Source organism: Bos grunniens, chromosome 15 (genome assembly GCF_055505025.1).
Source record: "Bos grunniens cultivar Pamir isolate PY7600 chromosome 15, Bosgru_T2T1.0, whole genome shotgun sequence".
NCBI classification, from domain to species: Eukaryota; Metazoa; Chordata; class Mammalia; order Artiodactyla; family Bovidae; genus Bos; species Bos grunniens.
Genome location: NC_141179.1, coordinates 48,645,570 through 48,671,859, shown reverse-complemented (window position 1 = coordinate 48,671,859; position 26,290 = coordinate 48,645,570). Strand labels below are relative to the sequence as shown.

The 26,290-nt window shown below is 38.4% G+C and overlaps 2 protein-coding genes across 2 annotated transcripts; both read right to left on the bottom strand.

The window, feature by feature from the left end:
• Positions 1 to 3,403: 3,403 nt before the first annotated feature.
• LOC147357968 (olfactory receptor 52H1-like) lies at positions 3,404 to 5,056 on the bottom strand. The gene has a single exon (XM_086338422.1). It carries the CDS (start codon positions 4,500 to 4,502, stop codon positions 3,561 to 3,563), a length of 942 nt encoding a protein of 313 aa, XP_086194548.1. The 5' UTR covers positions 4,503 to 5,056; the 3' UTR covers positions 3,404 to 3,560.
• A 9,375-nt stretch (positions 5,057 to 14,431) lies between these two features.
• On the bottom strand, positions 14,432 to 15,388 carry LOC147357967 (olfactory receptor 52H1). Its single transcript, XM_086338421.1, has one exon. The coding sequence runs from the start codon at positions 15,374 to 15,376 to the stop codon at positions 14,432 to 14,434; it is 945 nt and encodes a 314-aa protein (XP_086194547.1). The 5' UTR covers positions 15,377 to 15,388.
• Positions 15,389 to 26,290: the final 10,902 nt, after the last annotated feature.

Below are 26,290 nucleotides of genomic sequence, written 5' to 3'. Positions count from 1 at the left end.
TGGGTTGCCATGCTCATCTCCAGGGGATCTTCCCAACCCAGAGATCAAACCCAGGTCTTCCGCATTGCAGGTGGGTTCTTTGCCATCTGAGCCACCAGGGAAACCCAAGAATTCTGGAGTGGGTAGCCTATCCCTTCTCCAGGGGAACTTCCAGACCCAGGAATTGAACCAGAGTCTCCTGCATTGCAGGCAGATTCTTTACCAGCTGAGCTACCAGGGAAGTCCAATCACCTATACTCTAACTTAAAATAAAGTGTTTTAAAAAACAGCTAAAATATAGGATGCTACTTCCTCTCTAATTTAACTGAAAGTCAGTGCTATACAACAAGTAAATATTTCAAAGAGAAATAATGTCAAAAAATTCACAATGCAGCTACAGAAAGTATGAGACAAAAATAGTTGATAAAATGTATTGTTGCTTTTCAAACTTACTGTCAATGATCCATATTTTTAGTAGTAGACCAAAAAACAACCAATAGTTTTATTATAGGGAAATATTTCATAAGTAAGAAAATAATATTACAACAAATGTTAGCAGATGCACAATAGATTATTATTTAATTTGGGTAAAATTATAAAAATCATGTAAATGTGCATATATATGATACAAATATATGCATATATATATATATATATATGAATGACAAGCTAACTTAATAAGAAAATATACCTATTTTTATCACTAAATCTGAAGGTGTTTAACATTCAGATTGAATGTTATACATTCAATGTTATATTGAAATATAATGTAAAGATCAATGTTAAAAAAAAAAGAATATACCTTTTCATTTACAGTTATCCCCCACTTTTTGAAAGTTTGCTTTAGACCACTTCATTTTTACAAAAGACCTATAGCAGTAACTGTTTTCACTAACTGAAAGAAATCTAAAGATGGATACCGCTTTAATGAAAAATGTGAAAATGGAAAACAATGTTCAGCGTTTCTTCTGTAGCCAGTCTTTGTAACACAGTGCACACCCAGAGCAGCAAGAGGAGCACCATGAAGCTCCTTCCTCAGGAATCGCACTCAGCATCTCAGTGTCAAGTCATCACAGCTTTGAACTGTGTCATTGAGAATCTATGCTTTATCTCAGTTTATTTTGTGACTCTGTTAGCCATATGCGTCTTAAGGTAATTTTGGCCTTATGCCATTTGGGCTTATGAAAAGTCCTAAGGATGTTCTACTTTTGAATAATAGGTAAATCTGTATTTGTGTCTTCTGCGTTTCTTTTATCAACATCTTATAGTCTTCAGTGCAAAGACCTTTCAACTTTTCTTCTTGAATGATGCCATCCATCCTCCCCTATGTGACTGACGTCCCATTATTCCCATTGTTTTCAGAGAAAATGTAATTTCTTTTAGGTAGGGCTTTTCTAAAAACCTAACTTGAAGCTGCTTTCCTCTGATAGTCTCTCTCACAAAGGCACTGCTTTTAAGATTTTGGTTGGTTTGTGTTTTAAAACAATGCAATCTAAAATTATATGTTCAGTTGGGTGTTTATATGATTGAGGCTTGTTTCCCTCACTGGACGGAAAGCTCCACTAAGATGAGGGCCATCTCTGTTTTGTTCAATATGGTGAAAAGAATGCCTAACACAGTGTTTCAGATGTAAAAATTTGTGTCACATATTTGCTAAATACTCTGGAATGAAAGAATGAGTAATGATTGCCTGAAGTCCACTTAGTACTCTGAATGTCCCAGAATATCTGGACTAAACCATGCTTAAGGAGTCTAGAATTATGTTGATTCCCCACTAAATTGTTAGCTGCTATCGAATGGAAAGTTAGGGTGTTCTAGTGCCCTATACTAGGGTAATGGACTGAAGAATCCCATGAAGCTGTATATTATGTAAGAATGTGATTAATTATATTATTTGGTGCCTTTTTTCTAAGAAGTCTCTGAATATCTCTCTTTTTTCTCTTCATTTCAGGAATAAGTAGTTTTACTCCCGTGAACAGCTGACTTTTTATAGGCACTGTGAATTATGCAACTAAATATTGCTTAACTAGAGCTGAATTCTTGAACTATGTGTAGTAAGAGAATGAGAACTCATAGCACATGGCAACTATATTAACTTTTTTGGTCTTATTTTTTAAAATCTTTATCTCTGCTTTTCCCTTTTGCCTTTACTTTATCTCCTACTTATACTTCATAAAAATTTTTATTTCTGCAGATAATTTTGGAAACAACATACATGGCTAGGTCCCACAGTAAAATAATATATATTTAAATTTGAGCCTCTGAGTCCAAAGAACATATCGTTCATACTAAAATTTTATGTTGAGAATTACTGTGGAAATATAAATCTGGTGACCTGTGAGTGGAGGCATAACAGAGAAGATAAAGCAGAACAGGAGTAGAGAGACCATGCAGAACTCTGGTATTCTGATCCAGATAAAAACGGATGAGTGTTTGACCCTCCGTAGTAAGGAAAGGGGTACTTACTCTGGACTGGTAATCTGCAAATTGTTTAGAAAATAGGAGTAGACTTTAAGGTCAGATAGATATAGAAGAAAATCAGACATCAGTAACCTTAAGCACCCATCAAACACCAAAAATAGTTATTTCTCAAATGATTTAGTGACTAAATGACTCACTATGAACAAGTCAGGCATACTGAATTTGAAGAGATAAAGAATAATATAAATTCAAAAAGAATAATATAAATACATTTTTGACATGAGACTACATGTCTTTTCAGATACAAAAATGAAGACTAGACTCAGTACTAACAGTGCTTCTAATTAGTCAAGTTTCAAGCCCACGTCTTAGTCTGTACATCTGTACATGCTTTTCTCTTACTGGCTGTGGAATTTAGCTTCCTCTGTATATTTCTTCTTAGAAGCCTTTACCTTCTCCATCATGTTGGGCTTTCTCAAGATTGAGTGAAAAATGAGCTTTGCCTTTCATCATTGCCTTCTTCCTTCCTTTGTTCAAAATAAACATCTGCAATCTCAGTTTAATAATTTCATGATTATTTGTCATCTTTTCTTTTGTGTTTATTTTTAACTGAAAGATAATTACTTTACAATATTGTGTTGGTTTCTGCCATACATCAGCATGAATTAGCCACAGGTTTGCATATGTCCCCTCCCTCTTGAACATCCCTTGTCACTTTTTTCTTGATAAACATTGCTTATGTACTAAATACATGCCAGGACCTATACTTGATGCCATTCACAAATGGATTGTAGTAGCCAAACTGAAAGTCTAGGACCTCACAGAGTCATTAAGGTAGAAATTTCTTGCTCTATTATGACATAGAAATTACCATGATGTATAAACCTGGAAAAATTTTCAGATTCCTTAGAAATATATTTATAAAGAAAAAAAGATACTGATCATTTTATTTATTTCATTTAAAGTTTTGTATCACACTAGAGCACTCAAAAGAAATTGCCATTTTTTAGTTTCCAGAAACAATATTTAATATATACTATATATTATTTGTTAGACTAAAACTTTAATTTTTTGCAATTGAAATGACTGGGAAAACTTCTGTCAAAAATAATTAAGAAAACAAAACCACAGCCCCCTGCCTCCTAGATTTCAAGCACGTATCAATAGGACCTCATAGGAAAGAGCAGAAAAATGACTTTGTCTCGGATCTTCTTGGTCTTTACTCCATAGACGATAGGGTTGAGGGCAGGTGGGATGATAACATAGAGGTTGGCAAACACAATGTGAAAGGTCTGAGGGACATTGTGTCCAAAGCGATGTGCAAGGATGGAGAAGAATGCTGGTATATAGAACATGAGGATGACACAGACATGGGAACCACAGGTGCCCAGGGCCTTCTGACGAGCATCCTGAGAAGGGAGGTGAAATACAGCACAGAGGATAAGGATGTAGGAGACAGCAATTAGAATCACATCTGAGATGACGGCCATGAGGAGAACACAAAACCCATACCAAATATTGATGGAGATGTCAGCACAGGCTAGTCGGGCAACACCTATGTGCTCACAGTATGTGTGAGGGACGTTACGTGTCCTGCAGAAGGGTAGACGATTTACAATGAAAACACATGGGAAAATAACACAGAAGCTTCTGAAGGAGATTCCCACAGCAATTTTGACAATGGTTCTGGGAGTCAGAATAGTGTTGTATCTCAAGGGTGAACAGATGGCCACATAGCGGTCAAATGCCATGGCCATCAGTATAGATGAGTCTAAAACAAAGCTGAAGTGCAGAAAGAATAACTGTGTGAGACAGCCGGGAAAACTGATTCTCTGGGGACCAAACCAGAAGATGCTCAGAGTTTTTGGGACACAGGTGGTAGACAGTGTAAGATCAGTAATAGCCAGCATGGAAAGGAAAAAGAACATGGGTGCATGAAGACTGTGCTCCGTTGCCATGAGAAGGACACTATTACCCACAATGGCCATGAAATAGATGAGGCAAAAGGGGATGCTGATCCAGACCTGGTGCTGCTCAAGTCCAGGAATACCCAAAAGGGTGAAGGCACCTGTGTTGTAGCCAGTCAGATTGAACGTGGTCATGGAGATCTGATGAATAGCTTCTGTGTCCTAAAACAAATTGTATGGAATGAACATTTTAAAAAAATCATATGGTAATTCTTCTTGCACCATTTTCTTAGGGTCGGCTTTTCTCTTTCTTATTGCCAAGAAAGAACCTCCCTTTTCTATTAAGACAATGCTCATCTCCTCTAGAAAGATGCTAAAGAACCAGTACTCCTGGTTATAATAACCAAGGCTCTCCAAGATATTCTTCAACATGCATAAAATGTTATTTCCATTTTAATGACTCAGTTTTCTCTGGGTCAATGTAATGTGTTGTTGTATAGAGAAAAACGACCTAATCACACACATGCTGAGAGAGAGAAGGAAAATTAGAGAAGTAGGGGCATAATTTGGAAAATAAGACTTGTCCCATGGGCCAGATTCTTATCTTCCTCATTTTAAAAATAAAAACTAAAGCTCTGAGAGCTGTCTTACCAAAGATCTCATTTTTAGTAACTTGCAGAGCCAAGCACATTAGAGTCCACAGACAGCAGTGTTTTTTTGCTGCTGTCCCACTCCAGGTGACTTCCTCCATACCCTGTTAGACAAGGAAAATTGAGAGGAGCAGGAGGTATAGAGAAGTGTTTAAGGAAAGACAAAAACTGGAGCTGTAGCTTGTTGTAGTTGCAATGATTTCCCTGACACGAGAAAGTCTTGGGATTTGCAGACCATAATGTTCTCTGAGGCTGTGTTGTTTGATACCTCACCTTGGATTATAATGTAATAGCGGTTGCAGCTCACCCTCCAGCCCACTCTTAGGACTTAGTGAAGTGAGTGTAAGTACCTCAGTCATGTCCGACTCTTGGCGGCCCCATGGACTACACAGTCCATGGAATTCTCCAGGCCAGAATACTGGAGTGGGTAGCCTTCCCCTTCTCCAGGGGATCTTCCCAACTCAGGGATCAAACGCAGGTCTTCCTCATTGCGGTGGATTCTGTACCAGCTGAGCCACAAGGAAAGTCCAGGATTCCAGAGTCCTAACACTGCTGGAATGAGTAGCCTATCCCTTCTCCAGCAGATCTTCCTGACCCAGGAATCAATCCGGGGTCTCCTGCATTGCAGGCAGATTCTTTACCAACTGAGCTACAAGGGAAGCTGAGGCAATTATTTCAAGTGTGCTTTTTGATAAAGACAGAGATGACCTCTAGTGGAAGAAATACAGAATTTGTATATCCTAAATTCTGAGTCAAGATAAAAGCAAATAAGCAACCTCCATAACAACAGTTAATGTTTTTTGAGAACATTCAGTGTACGTTGTCTAAAGCTCTGTACATGAAATCTCTTCTTTGATGCTCCTAACAACCCTAAGCCAAGAACATTACTCATACTTTCAATATATAGAAACTGAGGCAGGGAGAAAGTAAATAATTTGCCAAAGTCACGCAATGAGGAAATCAGTGTAAGTGTCTACACTACTTATCTCCAATCTATTCGTCCTTAAACCCATGTGATTCGCATTTCTGTCCTCTCCTTTTCACTTCTGAAGGGCTGTCATGAAGGTCACCAATGATGTCTACATCCACCTTTTAGTCCTTGATGGACATCTCAGCAGCATTTGATACTACTGAGTATGTCTTCAATCTTTGAATCATTTTCTTAATGCTTTATCAACACTTTTGGAGTTTTTCTTCAACCAGTTGACATTTCAGCTCATCCTTTGATTCTTCTTCTTTTTGGTGTCTCTTAAATCCTGACATTCCTCAAGTCTCTACCTGAAGCCCTTTTCTCTTCTATCCATACTTTCCCTGAATTATATCATCAACTTTATATTGTCACCTCCTAATTCTTTAGATCTCATTTAGATCTTTCAAGACACGCATCTCCAACTGCACTCTGAAGATCCTCTTTTGGATAGCTCATGGGCACCTCAAATTTAACTTTTAGAAAATTAAAATTAAAATCTATTGTATTTCTTCAGTAATTTGATGCCCCTTACTTTTCTAATATATCAGAGAATATGAGTTTCATCCATTAAATGACCCAAAGCAGTAACTTGAGATTCATCATTTACACCTTCTCTCTTTAAATGCCCCACATTCAATCAGTTATATTGATCTAATTATTTTAAATCTAAATCAAAAATCCTTAACATAACAACCAGGATCTCCGGAATCTGGTCCCACAACTTCTTCAGCTTTCATGTTATAGCCCAGGAATGCTTGCCAAAAACCATATGAAAGATGGTGAATTACTGTACCACTTAATTTCCAAGGTTCCAGCTACAGTATTTAACTATTTGCTTATAAATTTTAACCTGCGTATTCACTGAAACTTCTGTCTTTTCCCTGAAGACAATCAGGAATCAAGCCAGAGACAAACCATGTGGTGAAGGAGAATGAGACCACTGCCACTCTCTAAGGTTGGGCAATCACACAGCGAGGTGTTCAAAGCTATACCTATGCACTGATTTGTCATTCATTGATACTGCACCTCGATGAACAATGGTCATTGTGGAAAAATAAAAGTCTAAGCCTGTAGTGCCCACTCTTCTAAAAAAAAGGAAACAAAACTTGTATTCTTCAGTGCTAAAGTCCCCTGACTATGAGAATTCCCCTTGACTGAGAATAAGTATTTTCATCCCTATTCTTATCTCCAAACAAGGCTAGGCTGTGCTGTTGCTCAGTACTGTTTATCATTCAAGTTTTTTTTTTTTAACTTTTTATTTTATATTGGGGTATAGCTGATTAACAATGTTGTGATAGTTTCAGGTAAACAGCGAAGAGACTCAGCCATACACATATATGTAACCATTCTCTCCCAAACACCCCTCCAATCCAGATGTCATTCAAGTCTTAATTAAACCCCATGTACTTACGACTTATAAAAGCACTTATCAAAATTTATTATATTTATTTGCCTACCAGCTATCTTTCTTGAGTGTAAGACATTTTCATATTCATAGTTTAATCTGCTTATTCTAGTTGAATTTCTGTAAAACACTTAATTTTTACTGAATAAATGAGTAATGTTTAAATCACTTACACACACAAGCTCCTTGCTACATTTGGAGCCACATCCCTCCTCATCCCACCTCTATTCTCCCTTCTATTAACTCTGTTTATTTAATGTGAATGTTGAAGTGTAGTTTAATGAATAAATAGCTAAAATAAATATATAATTAATTAATTAAGAAGCACAGATATTTACATACATACCCAGAGGCACATGAAATCATAGGCAAAGTCTAAAAAAATCAAAATGCATCCAATGCTTTAGAATCCTCAGTTTTTAGAGTCAAATATCTTGAATTTTCACTTAATCTTTGCCTTTTTTTATTACTAAACAAATAATTTGATTTCTCTAAAATTCCTGCTTCCTCATAGAGGAAGATTTTCTACAGGAGAGAAGTCCTGCTCAGCTCAATGACTGGAAAACATTAAGTTCTCAATAAATAGTGACTAGAATATAATACTATTATTATGGCAAACAAGGCCATATATATGTATGGATGGCATGTGTGCATGCTCAGTTACTAAGTCGAGTCTGACTCTTTGAGACTTCATGAACTGTAACCTACCAGGCTGCTCTGTTCATGGGATTCTCCAGGCAAGAATACTGGAGTGGGTTGCCATTTCCTAATCCAGGGGATTTTAACAACCCCGAGATCGAACCCACATCTCCTTTTTGGTAGGCAGATTATTTACCCCTGAACCACCAGGGAAGCTGATATGGAGGACAGAAAGTGTCAAATCACACAAAAACCACAAAGTCTGAGTTCACTTTTCTAGATCCAAGCTCTCAGACCATTGGTTTTGGCTGCTGAATTGTGTCTGCCTGACACCCCAGTCTTGCTTGTTTTCTTTGTTTTGTTATCCGTTCTCATTTCAACCCTTAGACTTTAAAATCTGGCTCCCAGGCCTGTGGACTATCTTATGGGGAAAGCTGGACTGAGCCTACCTTGTCTTTTCTTGCTCCTCCTCTGAGGTCCTCTGTATGTCTTTCAGTCAGTCTTCCCCAGGGTCTGGCCTGAGCTGTGCCTGTGGCTTTCCAATCATCCCTGCCCTGCCCCCAAAACAACACTCACCAATCTCCAGCTCCTTTGTAAGAATGGAAAGAAATGACATTCTCAAGGAGCCAATCTTCTTCTTTCTTTCCTGGGCCTTCAGAAGGTGCATTCAGTCTGTGGACAGCTGAAAGACAGCAGACACTAATCCAATTGACTTGTGGGAGGCCCCGTGAGACTCTTACCAGGGAGTGTAGCTCATAAGGTTCTGAGGTCCCAAACGCTGGGGTGGACTGAGTCCCTGTAGGCTCATGTCTTCCAGGAGAATCAGTGTCTCAAAGAGTTGAATCTCCTGGGAGCTTTCAAAATGGCTGTGAAAAATATCTACAGTGATATCCTCCATATTTCTTTTGTAAGTGTGTGTATGTATATGTGTACACACACAGACACACACACACACACACACATACAGACTACTTTTTGATACATTCTTCTAGAAAGGAAATTTAGGTTGTTTCCATATCCTGGCAATTGCGAATAATGCTATAATAAATACTGGAGTGCAGATGTCACTTCAAGATACTGATTTTATACCCTCAATATTATAGCTTTTGTATATATACCTCGGGGCTTCCCAGGTGGCTCAAGTGGTAAAGAATTCTTCTGCCAATGCAGAATCCACAGGAGACACAGTTTCAATCCGTGGATCTGAAAGATCCCCTGGAGGAGGAAATGGCAACCCACCCCAGTATTCTTGCCAGGATAATCCTATGGACAGAAGAGCTTCGCAGGCTATAGTCATTGGGGTTGCAAAGAGTCAGGCACAACTGAAGTGACTGAGCATGGATGCATGTATATCTACAAGTGGAATTGCTGGACCATATGGCAGTTCTATTTTTATTTTTTGAGAAGCCATCATGCTTTTTCCATAATGGCTGTAACAACTTACATTCATACCAACAATGTACAAGGGTTTCCTTTTCTACACATCCTCACCAACATTTGTCATCTCTGGTCTTTTGGGTATTAGCTATCCTAATAGATATGAACTTAAATCCTACTGTGATTTTGATTTGCACTTCCCTGATGACTAGAGATGTTGAGTGCCTTTTTATGTGACTGTTGACCATTTGTTTTCTTCTTTGGAAAAAAAAAATGTCTTTTCAAGTCTTTAGCCCATTTTTAATCAGATTAAGTTTCAGTTCAGTTCAGTCGCTCAGTCGTGTCCGACTCTTTGCAACCCCATGAATCGCAGCACACCAGGCCTCCCTGTCCATTCACCAACTCCCTGAGTTCACCCAGACTCATGTGCATCGAGTCGGTGATGCCATCCAGCCATCTCATCCTCTCTCGTCCCCTTCTCCTCCTGCCCCCAATCCCTCCCAGCATCAAGGTCTTTTCCAATGAGTCAACTCTTCGCATCAGGTGGCCAAAGTACTGGAGTTTCAGCCTCAGCATCAGTCCTTCCAATGAACACTCAGGACTTATCTCCTTCAGAATGGACTGGTTGGATCTCCTTGCAGTCCAAGGGACTCTCAAGAGTCTTTTCCAACACCCACAGTTCAAAAACATCATATCTTTGGTGCTCAGCTTTCTTCACAGTCCAACTCTCACATCCGTACATGACCACTGGAAAAACCATAGCCTTGACTAGACGGACCTTTGTTGGCAAAGTAAGATCTCTGCTTTTTAATATGCTATCTAGGTCACATCTTTCCTTCCAAGGAGTAAGCGTCTTTTGATTTCATGGCTGCAATCAACATCTGCAGTGATTTTGGAGCCCCCAAAAATAAAGTCTGACACTGTTTCCACTCTTTCCCCATCTATTTCCTTAGTCAGTTCTTTATTATAATCATTTTTAAATTTTATGTGTTCCATCTATATTTTGGGTGTCAACTTCTTTTGAGATCTATGGCTTACAAATATTTTCTCCCATTCCATAAGTTATCTTTTCATTTATATGATTGCTTTTTTTTTTTTTTTGCTTTACAGAAGCTTTCTAATTTTATGTAATCTCACTAGTTTATTTTTGCTTATTTTACCTGTGTTTTTTTTTTCTGTATGTGTCATCTAAAAAATTACTGTCAAAACCAAGGTAAAAGCTTTTACCGTAAGTTTTCTACTAAGAGTTTTATATATTCAGGTCATATATTTAAAATATTAATCCATTTTGAGGGACCTTTCTGGTGAGGCACCTTCCAGTGGTTAAGATTCTGCTCTTCCATCGCAGGAGGTGAGGGTGAGATCCCTAGTCATGGATCAAAGATCCTGCGTACCATGCAGCACAGCCAAAAAAAAAAAGTAAGTCTTTAATCCATTTTGATCTAGTTTTGTGAGTGATGTAACATCAGGATCCAGTTATATGATTTTGTCTATCATTATTGTTTTCCAACACCATTTATTAAATAGACTATCCTTTCCCTGTTGGTGCCCTTGTGGACCATATATGCAAAGGTTCATTTCTTGGCTTTCTAATCTGTTCCACTGATCCATGTGTCTGCTTTTATGTTATTCTATAATCACTCATATCACATGCTAGTAAAATAATGCTCAAAATTCTCCAAGCCAGGCTTCCTCAATACGTGAACTGTGAACGTCTTGTTGTTCAAGCTGGTTTTAGAAAAGGCAGAGGAACTAGAGATCAAATTGCCAATATCCACTGGATCATGGAAAAAGCAAGAGAGTTCCAGAAAAACATCTATTTCTGCTTTATTAACTATGCCAAAGCCTTTGACTGTGTGGATCACAATAAACTGTGGAAAATTCTGAAAGAGATGGGAATAACAGACCACCTGACCAGCCTCTTGAGAAACCTGTAGGCAAGTCAGGAAGCAACAGTTAGAACTGGACATGGAACAACAGACTGGGTCCAAATAGGAAAAGGACTACGTCAAGGCTGTATATTGTCACCCTGCTTATTTAACTTCTATGCAGAGTACATCATGAGAAACGCTGGGCTGGAAGAAACACAAGCTGGAATCAAGATTGCCGGGAGAAATATCAATAACCTCAGATATGCAGATGACACCACCTTTATGGCAGAAAGTGAAGAGGAACTAAAAAGCCTCTTGATGAAAGTGAAAAGTGGAGAGTGAAAAAGTTGGCTTAAAGCTCAGCATTCAGAAAACAAAGATCATGGCATCTGGTCCCATCACTTCATGGGAAATAGATGGGGAAACAGTGGAAACAGTGTCAGACTTTATTTTGGCGGCTCCAAAATCATTGCATATCGTGACTGCAGCCATGAAATTAAAAGACGCTTACTCCTTGGAAGGAAAGTTATGACCAACCGAGGTAGCATATTGAAAAGCAGAGACATTACTTTGCCAACAAAAGTCCGTCTAGTCAAGGCTATGGTTTTTCCTGTGGTCATGTATGGATGTGAGAGTTGGACTGTGAAGAAGGCTGAGCGCTGAAGAATTGATGCTTTTGAACTGTGGTGTTGGAGAAGACTCTTGAGCTTCCCTTGGACTGCAAGGAGATCCAACCAGTCCATTCTGAAGGAGATCAGCCCTGGGATTTCTTTGGAAGTAATGATGCTAAAGCTGAAACTCTAGTACTTTGGCCACCTCATGCTAGATTTGACTCATCAGAAAAGACTCTGATGCTGGGAGGGATTGGGGGCAGGAGAAGAAGGGGACAACAGAGGATGAGATGGCTGGATGGCATCACTGACTCGATGGACGTGAGTCTGAGCAAACTCCGGGAGTTGGTGATGGACAGGAGGCCTGGCGTGCTGCGATTCATGGGGTCACAAGGAGTCGGACACGACTGAATGACTGAACTGAACTGAACTGATAATCACCATATTGTTTTTATTACTATTGATTTATAATATAATTTGAAATCAGAAAATACTATGATTCCAGCTCTAAACTTTTATCGTGAGATTGTTTTCACTCCTTAGTTTTTTGTGGTTCCTTGAAAATTTAAGAGTACTTTTTCTATGCCTGTGAAAAATGGTGTTGGAATTTTGACAGGAATTGCACTGAATCTGCAAATGGCTTTGGACTGTATGAACATTTTAACAACATTAGCTCTTCCAATTCAAGAACATTATACACCTTTCCAATTACAGATACCCTACTTTTCAAAAGTTTGCTTTACACCACTTAACTTTTATGAAACACTTATATCAATAACTGTTTCCACTAACTGAAAAAATTGGAAGAGGATTATTGCTTTTATCAATAAAGGTGAAAAGGGAAAATAATGCTCAGCATTAGTTTTGCAACTAACTGCCATAGAGGAGTGCACACCAAGAGCAGCAAGACTGATACTGCAGAGAACCTTCCCTGGGAACTATTCTCAGCATCTCAGCATCAAGCCTTCAGAGCTTTGTACTGTGTCAGTGAGCATTTATGCCTTATCTCAATTATTTTTGCATCCATTAGCAAGATGTGTATTAAGGCTATTTTTGCTTTACTCTATTTTGACTTACCAAAGGTTTCATAAGAATGATCTACTTTGGAAAATAATTGCAAACAGAGCAATGGACAAAAGATAAAACTCCAGAATATATAAGCAGCTCATATAGCTCAATATCAGAAAAACAAACATCCCAATCAAAAAATGAGCAGATGACCTAAATGGACATGTCTCCAAAGAAGACATACAGATGGTCAATAAATAACATGAAAAGATGCCCAACATCACTCATTATTAGAGAAATGCAAATATTTCTCTAATATTTTTGAGCAAGGTATCACTTCAGACCAATCAGAATGGCCATCATAAAAGAACTACAAGTGATAAATGCTGGAGAGGAAGTGCAGAAAAGGAAACACTATTGCACTGTTGGTGGGAATGTAAATTAGTACAGCTCCTGTGAAGAGCAGTATGAAAATTCCTTAACAAACTAGGAATAAAAACTACCATATGACCCAGCAATTCCACTACTGGGCGCATATCCTGAGAAAACCACAATTCAAAAAGACCTGTGTAGCCCAATACCATTGCAGCACTATTTACAATAGCCAGGGCATGGAAGCCACCTATATGTCCATCAACAGATGAATGGATAAAGAAGGTGTGGTACATATATACAATGGAATATTACCCAGTCAAAAAAGGAACGAATTTGAGTCACTTGTTGTGAGGCGGATTCACCTAGAGCCTGTTAGAGTGAAATAAGTCAGAAAGAGAAAAAACAAATATTATGTATTAGCACATATATATGGAATCTAGAAAAATGTACTGATGAACATATTAACAGAGAAGAAATGGAGACACAGAGGTAGAGAATGAAATGCTGGACACAGTGGGGGAAGGAAAGGGTAGGACAAGTTGAGAAAGAGGCATTGAGGTATACACACTCTTATGCAAAATACATAACTAGTGGGAAGCTGCTGTATGACACAGGGATCCCAGCTTGGTGCTCTGTGATGACCTAGAGGGGCAAGATGGGGTGGGGAAGGGAGGCTGAAGAGGGAAAGAATATATGTAATTATAATGGATCCTTGTTGATGTATGGCAAAGACTACCACAGCACTGTAAAGCAATTATCCTCCAATAAAAAAAAAAGAATGTTCTACTTTTGGATAATAGGAAAACCTGTATTAGTGTCTTTTTCATTTCTTTTATCAATGTCCTAAAGTTTTCAGTGTACAGGTCTTTTGCCTCCTCTGCCTGATTTATGCCATCCTTCATCCTGATGACTGACATCTCATGATTTTCACTTTTCTTAAGGAATATGCAATTTTGTTCAAGGAGGGCTTTCCTAAAAACCTTATTTAGATCTACTTTCCTCTAACAGTCTCTCTCCAAAGGCAATGCATTCAACATTTTGATTTGTCATCAATAATATAGAAGCATCTCTTTCCTATAGATCATGCCATTTTCTTAATATGCAAAATCACTTGTAGACTGTTCTTGCTTTAAATAGCATTTGCTTTTTTAAAATTCTTATGACATCAATATATACTATAAACTTATCCTAGCTTTTCCATTGCTCATTGGAACATTATTATGTCCTCTTGGGAGAAAACAAAATGGTGACCTTCTCTCTGATCTGCTTGGTCTTCACTCCATAAACAATGGGGTTGAGTGCAGGTGGGATAACAATGTAGAGGTTGGCAAACATGATGTGGAAAGTGTGGGAGACATTGTGTCCAAAGCGGTGGGCAAGGATGGAGAAAAAGGCAGGTGTATAAAACATGAGGATGACAAAGACATGGGAACCACAGGTGCCCAGGGCCTTCTGGCGGGCTTCTTGGGAGGGGAGGCGGAAAACAGCACAGAGAATGAGTGTGTAAGAAACGGCAATGAGGATCACATCTGAGATGACTGTCATGATGGGAACGCAAAAGCCATACCAGATGTTGATGGAGATGTCCGCACAGGCGAGCCGGGCAACACCTATGTGCTCACAGTATGTGTGTGGTATGATGCGTGTCCTACAGAAAGGCAGTCGTATGAGCAAGAATACAACCGGCAGGATGATGCAGAAACTACGAAAGGAGATTCCCACCACAATCTTGATGATGGTCTTGGGGGTCAAGATAGTGTTGTATCTCAAGGGAGAACAGATGGCCACATAGCGGTCAAATGCCATGGCCATCAGGATGGCTGAATCCAGGACGAAGCTGTAGTGGAGGAAGAACACTTGTGTGAGGCACCCTGGGAATGTGATCTCTCGAGCCCCAAGCCAAAAGATACTGAGTGTTTTAGGAATACCAACTGTGGACAAGGTGAGGTCAGTCATGGCCAGCATGGAGAGAAAGAAGAACATGGGTTCGTGAAGGCTATGCTCCACCAAGATTAAGTAGAGAAGGATGCAGTTTCCCACAATGGCTACAATATAGATGATACAGAAGGGAATTCCAATCCACACATGGGCTTGCTCCAGGCCTGGGATCCCCACCAGAATGAAGGGTCCTGGGTTGTCACTGCTCAGGTTGATAAGGACCATGGCAGACCAGGATGGCACAAGTCCCAGTTCCTGAAGACAGAGGGTGGTAAATGTTAGGCTCACTTGAGTCACCCTCACTTCCAACAGCTCATTATATATCCCGAAAAATAAAATGACTGTCTAATTATAATTCAAAATGAGATACTTTGTAGTGAAGAAAGATTGTTAGGAAGTTGGCAGGTAACATGCATAAGCCACACAGTTTCATATATATTAGAACATACAGTTACTTTACCTAAAGAGACTATCTTATTTATTCTGGCCATGCCTGATGATTTATACGGCTTTTCCAGGGAGTTTTCCATATTGGCATCAATCATTCTTTTGATTATGCAGGGTACCTCTGTTACAAACTATCAATTTACAGGACATATTTTTCCAAGAGTTGGTGGATTATAGTTTACATGACTTTATGGACATCATTAAGGGATTCCCAGGGGCACTAGTTGTAAAGAATTTGATTGTCAATGCAAGAGACTTAAGGGATGCGGGTTCGATCCCTAAGCCAGGAAGATCCCCTGGAGGAGGGCATGGCAATCCACTCCAGTATTCTGGCCTGGTGAATCCCATGGACAGAGGAGCCTGGTGGTCTACAGTCCATAGGGTCACACAGAGTCAGACACAACTGAAGCGACTTAGCAGGCATGCATGGTCATCGTTAGTTAATATCAACTCCTTCTGTCATTGTCCCAAGCAATTATTCACTCTTTTCAAGCTTCATGGTGACTGTGCTTCTTCAATTTGTGAAGTCCACATCACTTTTTTCCATTCAAAATCCTCATTCAGTTTAGCCAACACTGTCTGAGTTCCTATACTATGCTGAAAAACAGGTGCAACTTAAATTTAAAAATCCCATACACTTCAGCTCATGGATTCTTGTTCCTCCAAAAATACTGTTTTCCAGAACTCAGTAAATTATACAGCTTTATACTATCCTAATGCTTTGGACTTAATAACAATTTTGATCAAGATTTCTATCCAAAATAATTATTTCTTTGTAAATGCATATTCTATTTGATAGACATGTCCGCTGCAGGATATATACTATCTTAGATACACACATACATAGTACTTAAAATTTCAAGAATGCCTTGATCTATACTCACATTCTCTCATATGTTTTACCATCATATATTTACCCACACATAATTTTACACAAACCTGAAATCCCTCTTCCCCCCTCTCTCTCACACAAACATACACATATCTACACATTACTACACATACACACTCATATGCACACACCATACACACCTATAACAAACACCAATGCTAATATAAAAAATACTGCATGATTGGATTGTGTCATTGCCAATTTTCTTTGTAAATTACCAAAATCTTGACTCTGGGAATAAATCTTTTAAAGACTAGGTCCTTGAAGTTTTCCTATCTGAAGCGACATGTATGGACTTGGAAGGTGTTAAGCTAAGTGAAATGAGTCAGACGGAGAAAGACGAATACTGTATGATATCACTTATATGTGGAGTTTAAAAAATACAACAAAGCTGTGAATATAATAAAACAGAAGTAGGCTCACTTATATAGAGAATAAGCCAATGGTTACCAGTGTGGAGAAGCAGGGAAAGGGGCAATATGATGGTTGGGGAGTGGGAGGTACAAGCTATTGGGTATAAGAGGTTACAAGGATATATGGTACAACGTGGGGAAAATAGCCAATGTTTTTTCTTACGTGGACCATTTTTAAAGTTTTTAGTTTGTTACCATATTGCTTCTGTTCTATGTTTTGGTTTTTTGGCTGAGAGGCATGTGGGATCTTAGTTCTGGACCAGGGATCAAACCCACACTCACTGCATTGGAAGGCGAAGTCTTAGCCACTGGACCAACAGGGACGTCCCCATATAACTGTAAATAGTTTGTAATCTTTAAAGATAGTATAAAAATTGATTCAGTTCCCAGGCGGGAATAAAGATGAGCTGTCCCCTTGAGGCCAGGAGAGGAGAGCAGTGAAGGTGATGCGGCAGCTGTAGACTCTCAGTTTGCAGGACAAAGATGTTTGTGACTCAGCTGCTCAAAGTATTATTAATGAACAAATGAACATTATGCACAAAAATAATGCTAGGTTCTTCAACATTCCTGATCCAGTAATGCATCTATGTAGAAAATGATTTCTATTCTAGGGATAACTAACCACAGCAAGGCCAGGGACTTCCAGGATCAGCACTAAGAGAAAGCTTGTGATAGCTACATGCCTCAGACTCCTAACCTGACAAGGTCAAAACGCATTCTCAGCTTTATCCCTACAGGCACTTTTTTAGCACATTCTTAGGCCCAGTTCACCATACCTTCCCTCTCCCAAGCCAGCACTTAGTGTCGACACTCTTCTGCTTTTGCCAAAGAAAAATCAGGTGCTCTGTTCTTTCTGACCTTCCCTTATCTATAAGCAAAATCACATTTCTTACAGAAACTCAAATTCTCCTTTAGTGTCTCCGGAATTCATATGTTCTGGGTCCTGGGAACACAGTGCAGAGTTCAGACAGTGGCCCACAGACCAACCCCTTACATGCTAAGTGTGTGCATCCTCTGTCACACCTTCACTCGGTTCTCTTACCCACCAGAGGCCTAGAACTCACCCATGGCGAACGGTAGAGATTTAATTAGGATATGCAGCCTTTGTGCTGAAACCCCTCTTCTGCGCTGCTCACACACTCAAATAATACACGGCACCAGCACCCAGAAACCATATACTCTGAATCACAGCTCTTCCAGCTGGTCTGAAATCATCTTTTCTTCAGACATGTGTGAAGAAAGGTCTTCTCTAGTTTTTATATTTTCATGCACTCAAACACAACAGATGTTTCTACAGTCATGCAGAAACATTTACAGACACACACACGGGCAGACAAAGTTAGTTCTGAGGCTTGTCGTTTCACAGCTCAGACAAATCTACAATGTGGGGCCATCTACCAAACAGCCTGGTCTTCTCAAAATGTCAATGCCATTAAAACGGTTGGGTACTTGGAGGAGGAAAATACTTTTCTAAAGTAAAATAAATTTTAGAGAACGCACAAGCAAATGCAGTTCTTGAATGAATTCTATTTAAATAAACCAGAAATAGAAGATAACATATAATTGGTGAAATTTCAACACAAACTAGGTTTTAGAAGATATAAACAGTATTGATTTGATTAAATGTGATTGATAGATACACACACACACATACATGTACCCATATTATTTCAATAGCATATTGGCACAGAGTGGCAGTAGAACCAGAAGGTTTTAATCTCAATTCCATAATTTTCTAGCTGTGTGAACTTGGGCAAACTTAGTTGAACTATATGATCCTTCGATTTTTCATTTTTGAAAAGGGCCTAATATCTAATTCTTTGTTACTTTTAGGACAAAATTAGACATGTCCCTCAAACTACTCCTTATTTTAGTGTCTGACACATAGTAAGCGCACAATAAGATTTACTTTTTTATTGGATTATATTTTATATCATCTGGATGATCCCCAACAGTCAGATCACACAGTGAAGAAGAAAACAGAAATAGACAGATGTATAAAAACTGACAAGAGTATCCAAACACTTAAAACTACTCCTCAAGTTAGGGCTGTGGGTCCTTGCCACAAATCTAACAGAAGTTGCCTGAATAGCACTTACCGTGGCCATTCTTAACCCAGATGTTTATCTATTCTAATCATTTGGAGCATATATCCAAGTACAGGAGACCATAAACCCAGCTTAAAAATCTGAGTTGCTTGGAAAGAAAGTTGTAGTGCTCGGTCTGTGACTCCTAGAATGTGGAATCCTGAGCTTTTCACTCACTCTTTCTCTCCTAATTCCAACCAACCCCCTTTAAATAACCAGCACTCACCTAGTTTGGTTATTGGGTCAAATGGAGAGAATAAAGATTATGATGATAGACACACAGAAAATCTGCAAGAGGACCAAACACATCACCCAAAGAACTAAGTGGAGGAGGAAGGAAAGGACTAATAGGTTGATCTCCTTATTTATTTATTTTTTCCTGGTCATTGTTCAATGAGGGGAAGAGGTAAAAAGTTAGGGCCTGAGGGACTCTAACACCTTCTTTTCTCACTCTCAAGGGAAGAGGATAAAGAAGACTATATTAACCCTGCCTGGGTCTGTGAGCTAACACTGTTCAGGGTATGTTTTTGTTTTTATATTTGCATGTGAACTCTGTGACTATAGGTATGTGGCCATGTGTGCCCACCTATCAGGCCACCTAGGTTTCAAGGTCATGCCATCACCATATAAATGACTTTGAACAGGAAATTGACATATATTATATAGTCCCTACTTCTAAAGATTATGGCTTCCTTGGTGGCTCAGTGATAAAGAAGCTGTCTGCCAATGGCAATGCAGAAGACCCAGGTTCGATCCCTGGGTTGGAAAGATCCCCTGGAGAAGGAAACGGCAACCCACTCCAGTACTGTTGCCTAGGAAATCCCATGAACAGAGGGGTTCAGCAGGCTACATACAGTCCATGGGGTCACAAAGAGTCCCCAGCTGAGCATGTATGGCCTCTAAGATCTTGGCAAGGAGATCCAAGATCAGAAGATCTCAAGATTATGTAAGGATTTACAAATTAGGACAAAAATGTGGGACAGTGCCTATGAAAATACTTAGCACAGTGGTGGATTCACAGTGGACCTGTTAGAAGGATGAGATGGCTCACCTCAGATAATCTAACACTGCTTTTCAGAGTGAGGCCCCAGGATCTGCATTACTAAACTCTACAATGAATTTTTGAGTCTTTTATTTTCCCCCAGAGGACACATATATACGTAGATGAGAGCATAAAAACTGGATAACAGGAAAGTTGGTTGGAACTCCCACATGAGGACAACATGAGAAATGGTTTTTGAGTATCAAAGAGGGCATCCTATTTGGAACATCTTTGGCTAAATATCCCACTTTAGATTCAAAGCTATTGTGTCCCAGACTGCATTCATAACACCCCAAACCCATTCCTTTCAATGTTCCTAAGCTCTGCGAGTGTCACACTTCTCTACTTACATGAATTTTTTAACCAAATTACTGTATAATACTGTTTCCCCTTAAACATCTTCTGGATCCATTCTCACTCTGTCTTCCTTCGATCTGCCTGTTGATACTGTCAGGCTTTCTGGGGGCTCAGATCTCAATTTAGAACTAAGAGGTGTTTCTCCTACAACTCTAAGGACCAGGTCAATTTTCCTGAGTTTGGTAAATCTAGTCTTTCTGTCTTAAGTTTACAAAGACATTCAGCAATAACTCTCAAAGTGAGCTTTAAAATTGCTCATATTTTTGTTTTTATCTCATCCCTGGGCAGGTTTTCTTCTGGTTGGACACTGAGTACAAATAATTCCATTTTCAATGGCTATTTTTATATATATAACATTGAAGACTATTGAAAACATCAGTCAAATGCCTACCAGAGTTTTCTCTGAGGTACTGTAAGTCGAATTTTCTTGAACCAGAATTCACATAAGAAAAGTATGTACATTTAAGTCACAGAAAATTCCAAATCTTACCTTTGGTGTCATCTGTCCCTTTATGAAGACATCTGTCATTTCTGGCTATTCATTAGGTGCAAAAGAACTGGTTACAGGTAGATTAAGTGAGTTTTATATGAACACTTGGTCCTTACAAAAGGTTATGTAGAACTTACAACTTAATGTTTCCATAACCTGATGTTATAAAAAGAGTTTTCTAGTGAATCAATTATTGATTTCTACTGAATTAAAATAGGAATATACTCTGGTGTCCCGGCCCTCTTTATTTATAATTCATACCCTAAAAATTTGAATTACATCCCATCCTTCATGCCAACTTAAATAACAGCAACACACCAACTATAATTTTACATGTAAATCTTATAGTTCTGTTAGCATGATCTAGGAGAGCTGCCTTAATAAATAGCTGGTCCTGCTACATGCAGGAGTACAAATCAACTATTTTAAAATGAAAGTCTCCAAAATTCAATTACTATCATACATTAACAATTTCTTTAACTAGAAATTGTGTTACTCTTTTTTAAATGATTAAGGGATTAAGCAATTAAATGAAAGTGGAAATTTCCTTATCCTTTTTTATTATTTTTTACATGTTAATTTTGGCCCCTATCAATTACTTGGACTCCCACTTAGCTATTTTGTACAATAAAATAACTCTGTGAATCTGAGTTACTTCACAAGGACTCAGCCCCAGAGACAGGCATTCTATTGGATCATTTCTAACTGACATTGGCTGTGCCTTTTCATCAGGCTACTGAAGGCGGTAGGTTTTTCTTTTGGTCTCACCACATCCAGGTGCGTGAGAATGGGTGGTTGTTTATCCAGTGACCTCCCTCTCCATTCCTCCCTCAAAACTATCCCAAACCCCATCATTAAAACAAAAGATTTATATATAATGTTTTATAATACAATTTGGGGCTTTGTTGCCACCTTACTTAAAGTTTCTATAGCTTTAAATTTTTATTAAAATATTAAACAAACTTCTTAAATGATCTGGATTTTTGTACCTTCTGCAGTCTCACTTTTTTTTATTCCCTCTACCTATAGCCACTCCATCCCCATCAGTTTCCAGTTCCTTTAAAGCACTGAGCCTTTTTTCAACTGTGTCTTTATACATACTAATCCCTTTGTTTGTTTGTTCTCAGAAAACAAGCATACATTTTATATATGACATAAAAATAATAAGCAAGTTTATTCATCCATAAATGTCTGCTTTTCTTTTTTCCCAGTTTTATTTAGGTATAGTTGACAAATAAAACTGTAGATATTTAGGGAAGTCCTTAGTGGTCCACTGATTAGGACTCTGGGCTTTCATTGCTATGGCCCAGGTTCAATCTGGTTGGGGAACTAAAATCCAGCAAGCTGTATCACGTGGCCAAAAAAAATATTGTATATATTTAAAGTGTACATGGTAGCTTTATATAATATACATTATTAAATATTTACCACAATCAAGTTAATTAACACATCCATAAAGTTACATATTTGTGTGTGTGTGTGTGTGTGGTGAAAATATTTACAGCCTACTCCCTTATCAGAATTCAAGTATACAATACAGTATTATTAACTACAGTCATAATACTGCACATTAGACCTCCAGAGCTTATTTATATACAAGCTTATAGCTGAAACATTGTACCCTTTGATCAACATCTCCCCATGCCTCCCAATCCCCATTGTACTCTCTGTTTCTATGTGTTCAACTTAAAGAAAAAAAATCTTTTTAGTTCACATATAAGTGAAACCACACAGTATTTTTCTTTTTTTCTGTATGGCTAATTTCACTTGGCACGATACCTTTCATCAGTGTAGATCACAAGCAGTAAAATGTTCTTCTTTCTTGTGGCTGAACAATATATCATTGTGTGTGTGTAATCTCACTTATTTATTTTTGCTGATTTTACCTGTGCTTTGGCTATCATCCAAAAAATCATTGTCAGGATCAATGTACAAGTGCTTTTTCCCTTTGTTTGCTACCAGGAATTTTATAATTTATGCTCATATGTTTAAAACAATCTATTTTGAGTTCAATTTTGTGAATAATGTAAGATCAGAATCCAGTTTTATCATTTTGTTTGTGGATATTGTTTTTCCAATACCATTTATTAAATAGATTATCCTTTTCCTGGTGGCACAGCTATAAAGAATCTGCCAGCCAATGCAGGAGACACAGGTGAGGCAGGCTCAATCCCTGGGTCAGGAAGATGCTCTGGAGGAGGAAATTGTAACCCACTCCAGGATTCTTGCCTGGAAAATCCCATGGACAGAGGAGCCCAGCTTGGGGTCTCAAGAGTTGGACATAACTTAGCCACTAAATAATAATAGCAACATCCTTTCTCTATTGGTGCCCTTGTGGACCATATATGCGAGGATTTATTTCTTGGCTTTCTTATCTGTTCAATTGATCCATATATTGGGTTTTTGTGCCATTCTATAATCATTGTATAATCAAGTAGTAATCACTTGATTACTACTGCTTTATAGTTTGAAATCAGGAGTTGTGTTGTCTCCAGCTCCTTCTTTAGATTGCTTTGGCTCTTCAGGTCTTTTGTGGTTTCATACAAATTTTAGGATGATTTTTCCTATATTTCTGAAAAATGCCATTAGAATCTTAATAAAGATTGTATTGAATCTGCAGATGTCTTTGGGTTGTATGAAGACTTTAACAATATTCATTCTCCCCATGCAAGAATATGAGATATCTTTCCATTTACAGATATTCCACTTTTTGAAAGTTTGCTTCATACTCCTTTACTTTTACAAAAGATACTTTAGTAACTATTTTCATCAGCTGAAAGAAATCTGAAGAGAACTATTGTATCGTAAGAAAAAAAAGTGAAAAGCAATAATCATGTTCAACATTTGTTTTGCAACCAGATATTATGGAACAGTGCACACCCAGAGCAGCAAGAGTGGTCCTACCAATCTCCTTTCCCAGGAATTACTCTCAGTATCTCAGCATCAAGTCATCATAACTTTGAACTGTGTCATTGATCATCTACGCTGTATCTCAACTTATTTTATGCACCTGTTGGCAAGATGTGTCTTAAGGTAATTTTTGCTTTAAGCCATTTTGGCTTATGCAAAGTTTTATAGAAATGCTCTACTTTTGAATAATGGGAAAACTGGTCTTCATTACTTTTATAAATGTTTTATAATTTTCAGTGTACAGATATTTCACCTCCTCTGCTTAAATCATGCCATCCACCTTCCCCTGCTTGCCTGACTTCTCATGATTCTCATTGTTCTTAGAGAAAATTTTCTTTCTTTCAGGTCAGGCCTTTTGAAAGCCTAATTTGAAGCTGCTTTCCTTTGATAGTTTCTCTCCAAAGGCACTGCTTCTAACATTTGGGTTAGTTTCTGTCTATTTTAAAACCTAATGCAATCTGAAATTACATGTTCATTTGGGCGTTTTTATGATCAAGGTTTTTTTCCATCACTGGATAACAATTTCCACTAAATGGGGGACATATCGATTTTGTTCAATATGATGAAAACAATACCTAGCCCAGTGTTTCAGATATTAAATTTTGTGTCAAGCATTTTGCTAAACATTGTTGAATGAATGAATAATGATTGCTAATGTCCACTTAGTACTCTGAATGCCCCAGAATACATGGACTAAACGAGGCTTAAAGAGACTAGCATTATATTACCTCCCCACTAAATTGTTCAGTTCAGTTCAGTTGCTCAGTCGTGTCCGACTTTCTGCGACCCCATGAATCGCAGCACACCAGGCCTCCCTGTCCTTCACCAACTCCTGGAGTTCACTCAAACTCACGTCCATCGAGTCAGTGATGCCATCCAGCCAACTCATCCTCTGTCGTCCCCTTCTCCTCCTGCCCCCAATCCCTCCCAGCATCACAGTTTTTTCCAATGAGTCAACACTTCGCATGAAGTGGCCAAAGTACCGGAGTTTCAGCCTTAGCATCATTTCTTCCAAAGAATACCCAGGGCTGATCTCCTTTAGAATGGACTGGTTGGATCTCCTTGCAGTCCAAGGGTCTCTCAAGAGTCTTCTCCAACACCACAGTTCAAAAGCATCAATTCTTCCGTGCTTAGCTTTCTTCACAGTCCAACTCTCGCATCCATACATGACCACTGGAAAAACCATAGCCTTGACTAGACCGACCTTTGTTGGCAAAGTAATGTCTCTGCTTTTCAATATGCTATCTAGGTTAGTCATAACTTTCCATCCAAGGAGTAAGTGTCTTTTAATTTCATGGCTGCAGTCACCATCTGTAGTGATTTTGGAGCCCAGAAAAATAAAGTCTGACACTGTTTCCACTGTTTCCCCATCTATTTCCCATGAAGTGATGGGACCAGATGCTATGATCTTAAATGTTGAGCTTTAAGCCAACTTTTTCACTCTCCTCTTTCACTTTCATCAAGAGGCTTTTTAGGTCCTCTTAGTTATTACTAAATGGTAAGTTAAGGTGTTCTAATGATCTGTACTGGAATAAGGGACTGAAGAATTCCATGAAATTACATATTCCAAAAGAATGTGATTAATTACATAACTTTGTGCCTTTTCTCTAAGAGGTCTCTGAAGATACCGCTTTCTGCTCGTCCTTTCAGAAATAAGTAGTTTTACTTCTCTGAACACTTGACTGGCTTCTAATGTATAGATGCTGTGAATTATGCAACTAAATCATGCTTAACTCTCACATAACCTAGAACTGAATTCTTGACCCATGTGCAATGAGAGAATGGGAATTCATGGTATGTGGAAACTGTATTAGCTACTTTTTTTATTTAAAAAAAAAATATCTTTCTCAGTTTTTTTGTTTTACTTTTACTTTCTCTGCTACTTATACCTCATAGTATTTTTATTCTGCAAATAATTTTGGAAACAACATATGTGCCTGTGTCCCACAGTAAAAGAGCATGCAAACTTGAGTCTCTGAGTCCAAAGAATGTATCTTTCATACTAAAATTCTATGTTGAGAATTACATAGAAATGTAAATCTAGTGACATGTGAGTGAAGGGGTAACATCGAGGTGAGAACGCAATCCAGAATTTGAGAAACCGTGTAGAACTCTGATATTTTTATTCAGATGAAGAGTGATGAGTGTTTGACCCTCTGTGGTAAGGGGAGGGAATGCTCACTCTGGACTGATGAATCTAGAGGTTGTTTAGAAAAAGCAGTAGGATTTAAGGTCACAGTAAATATGGGAGGATTTCAGACATCAGCTACCACTGGCACCCATCAAACACCAAAAATTGTTATTCCTTGACTGATTTAGTGACTGAATGATTCACTATAACCAACTTAAGCATACTGGATTTGAAAAGACAATGAATAATGTAAACAGAGATACGTTTTTGCCATCAGACTACATTTCTTTTGGGATATAAGAATAAAGAAGAGACTTGGAGCTAGCAATTTTTCTAATTGGTCAAGTTTCAAACCACATCTTAATCTGTA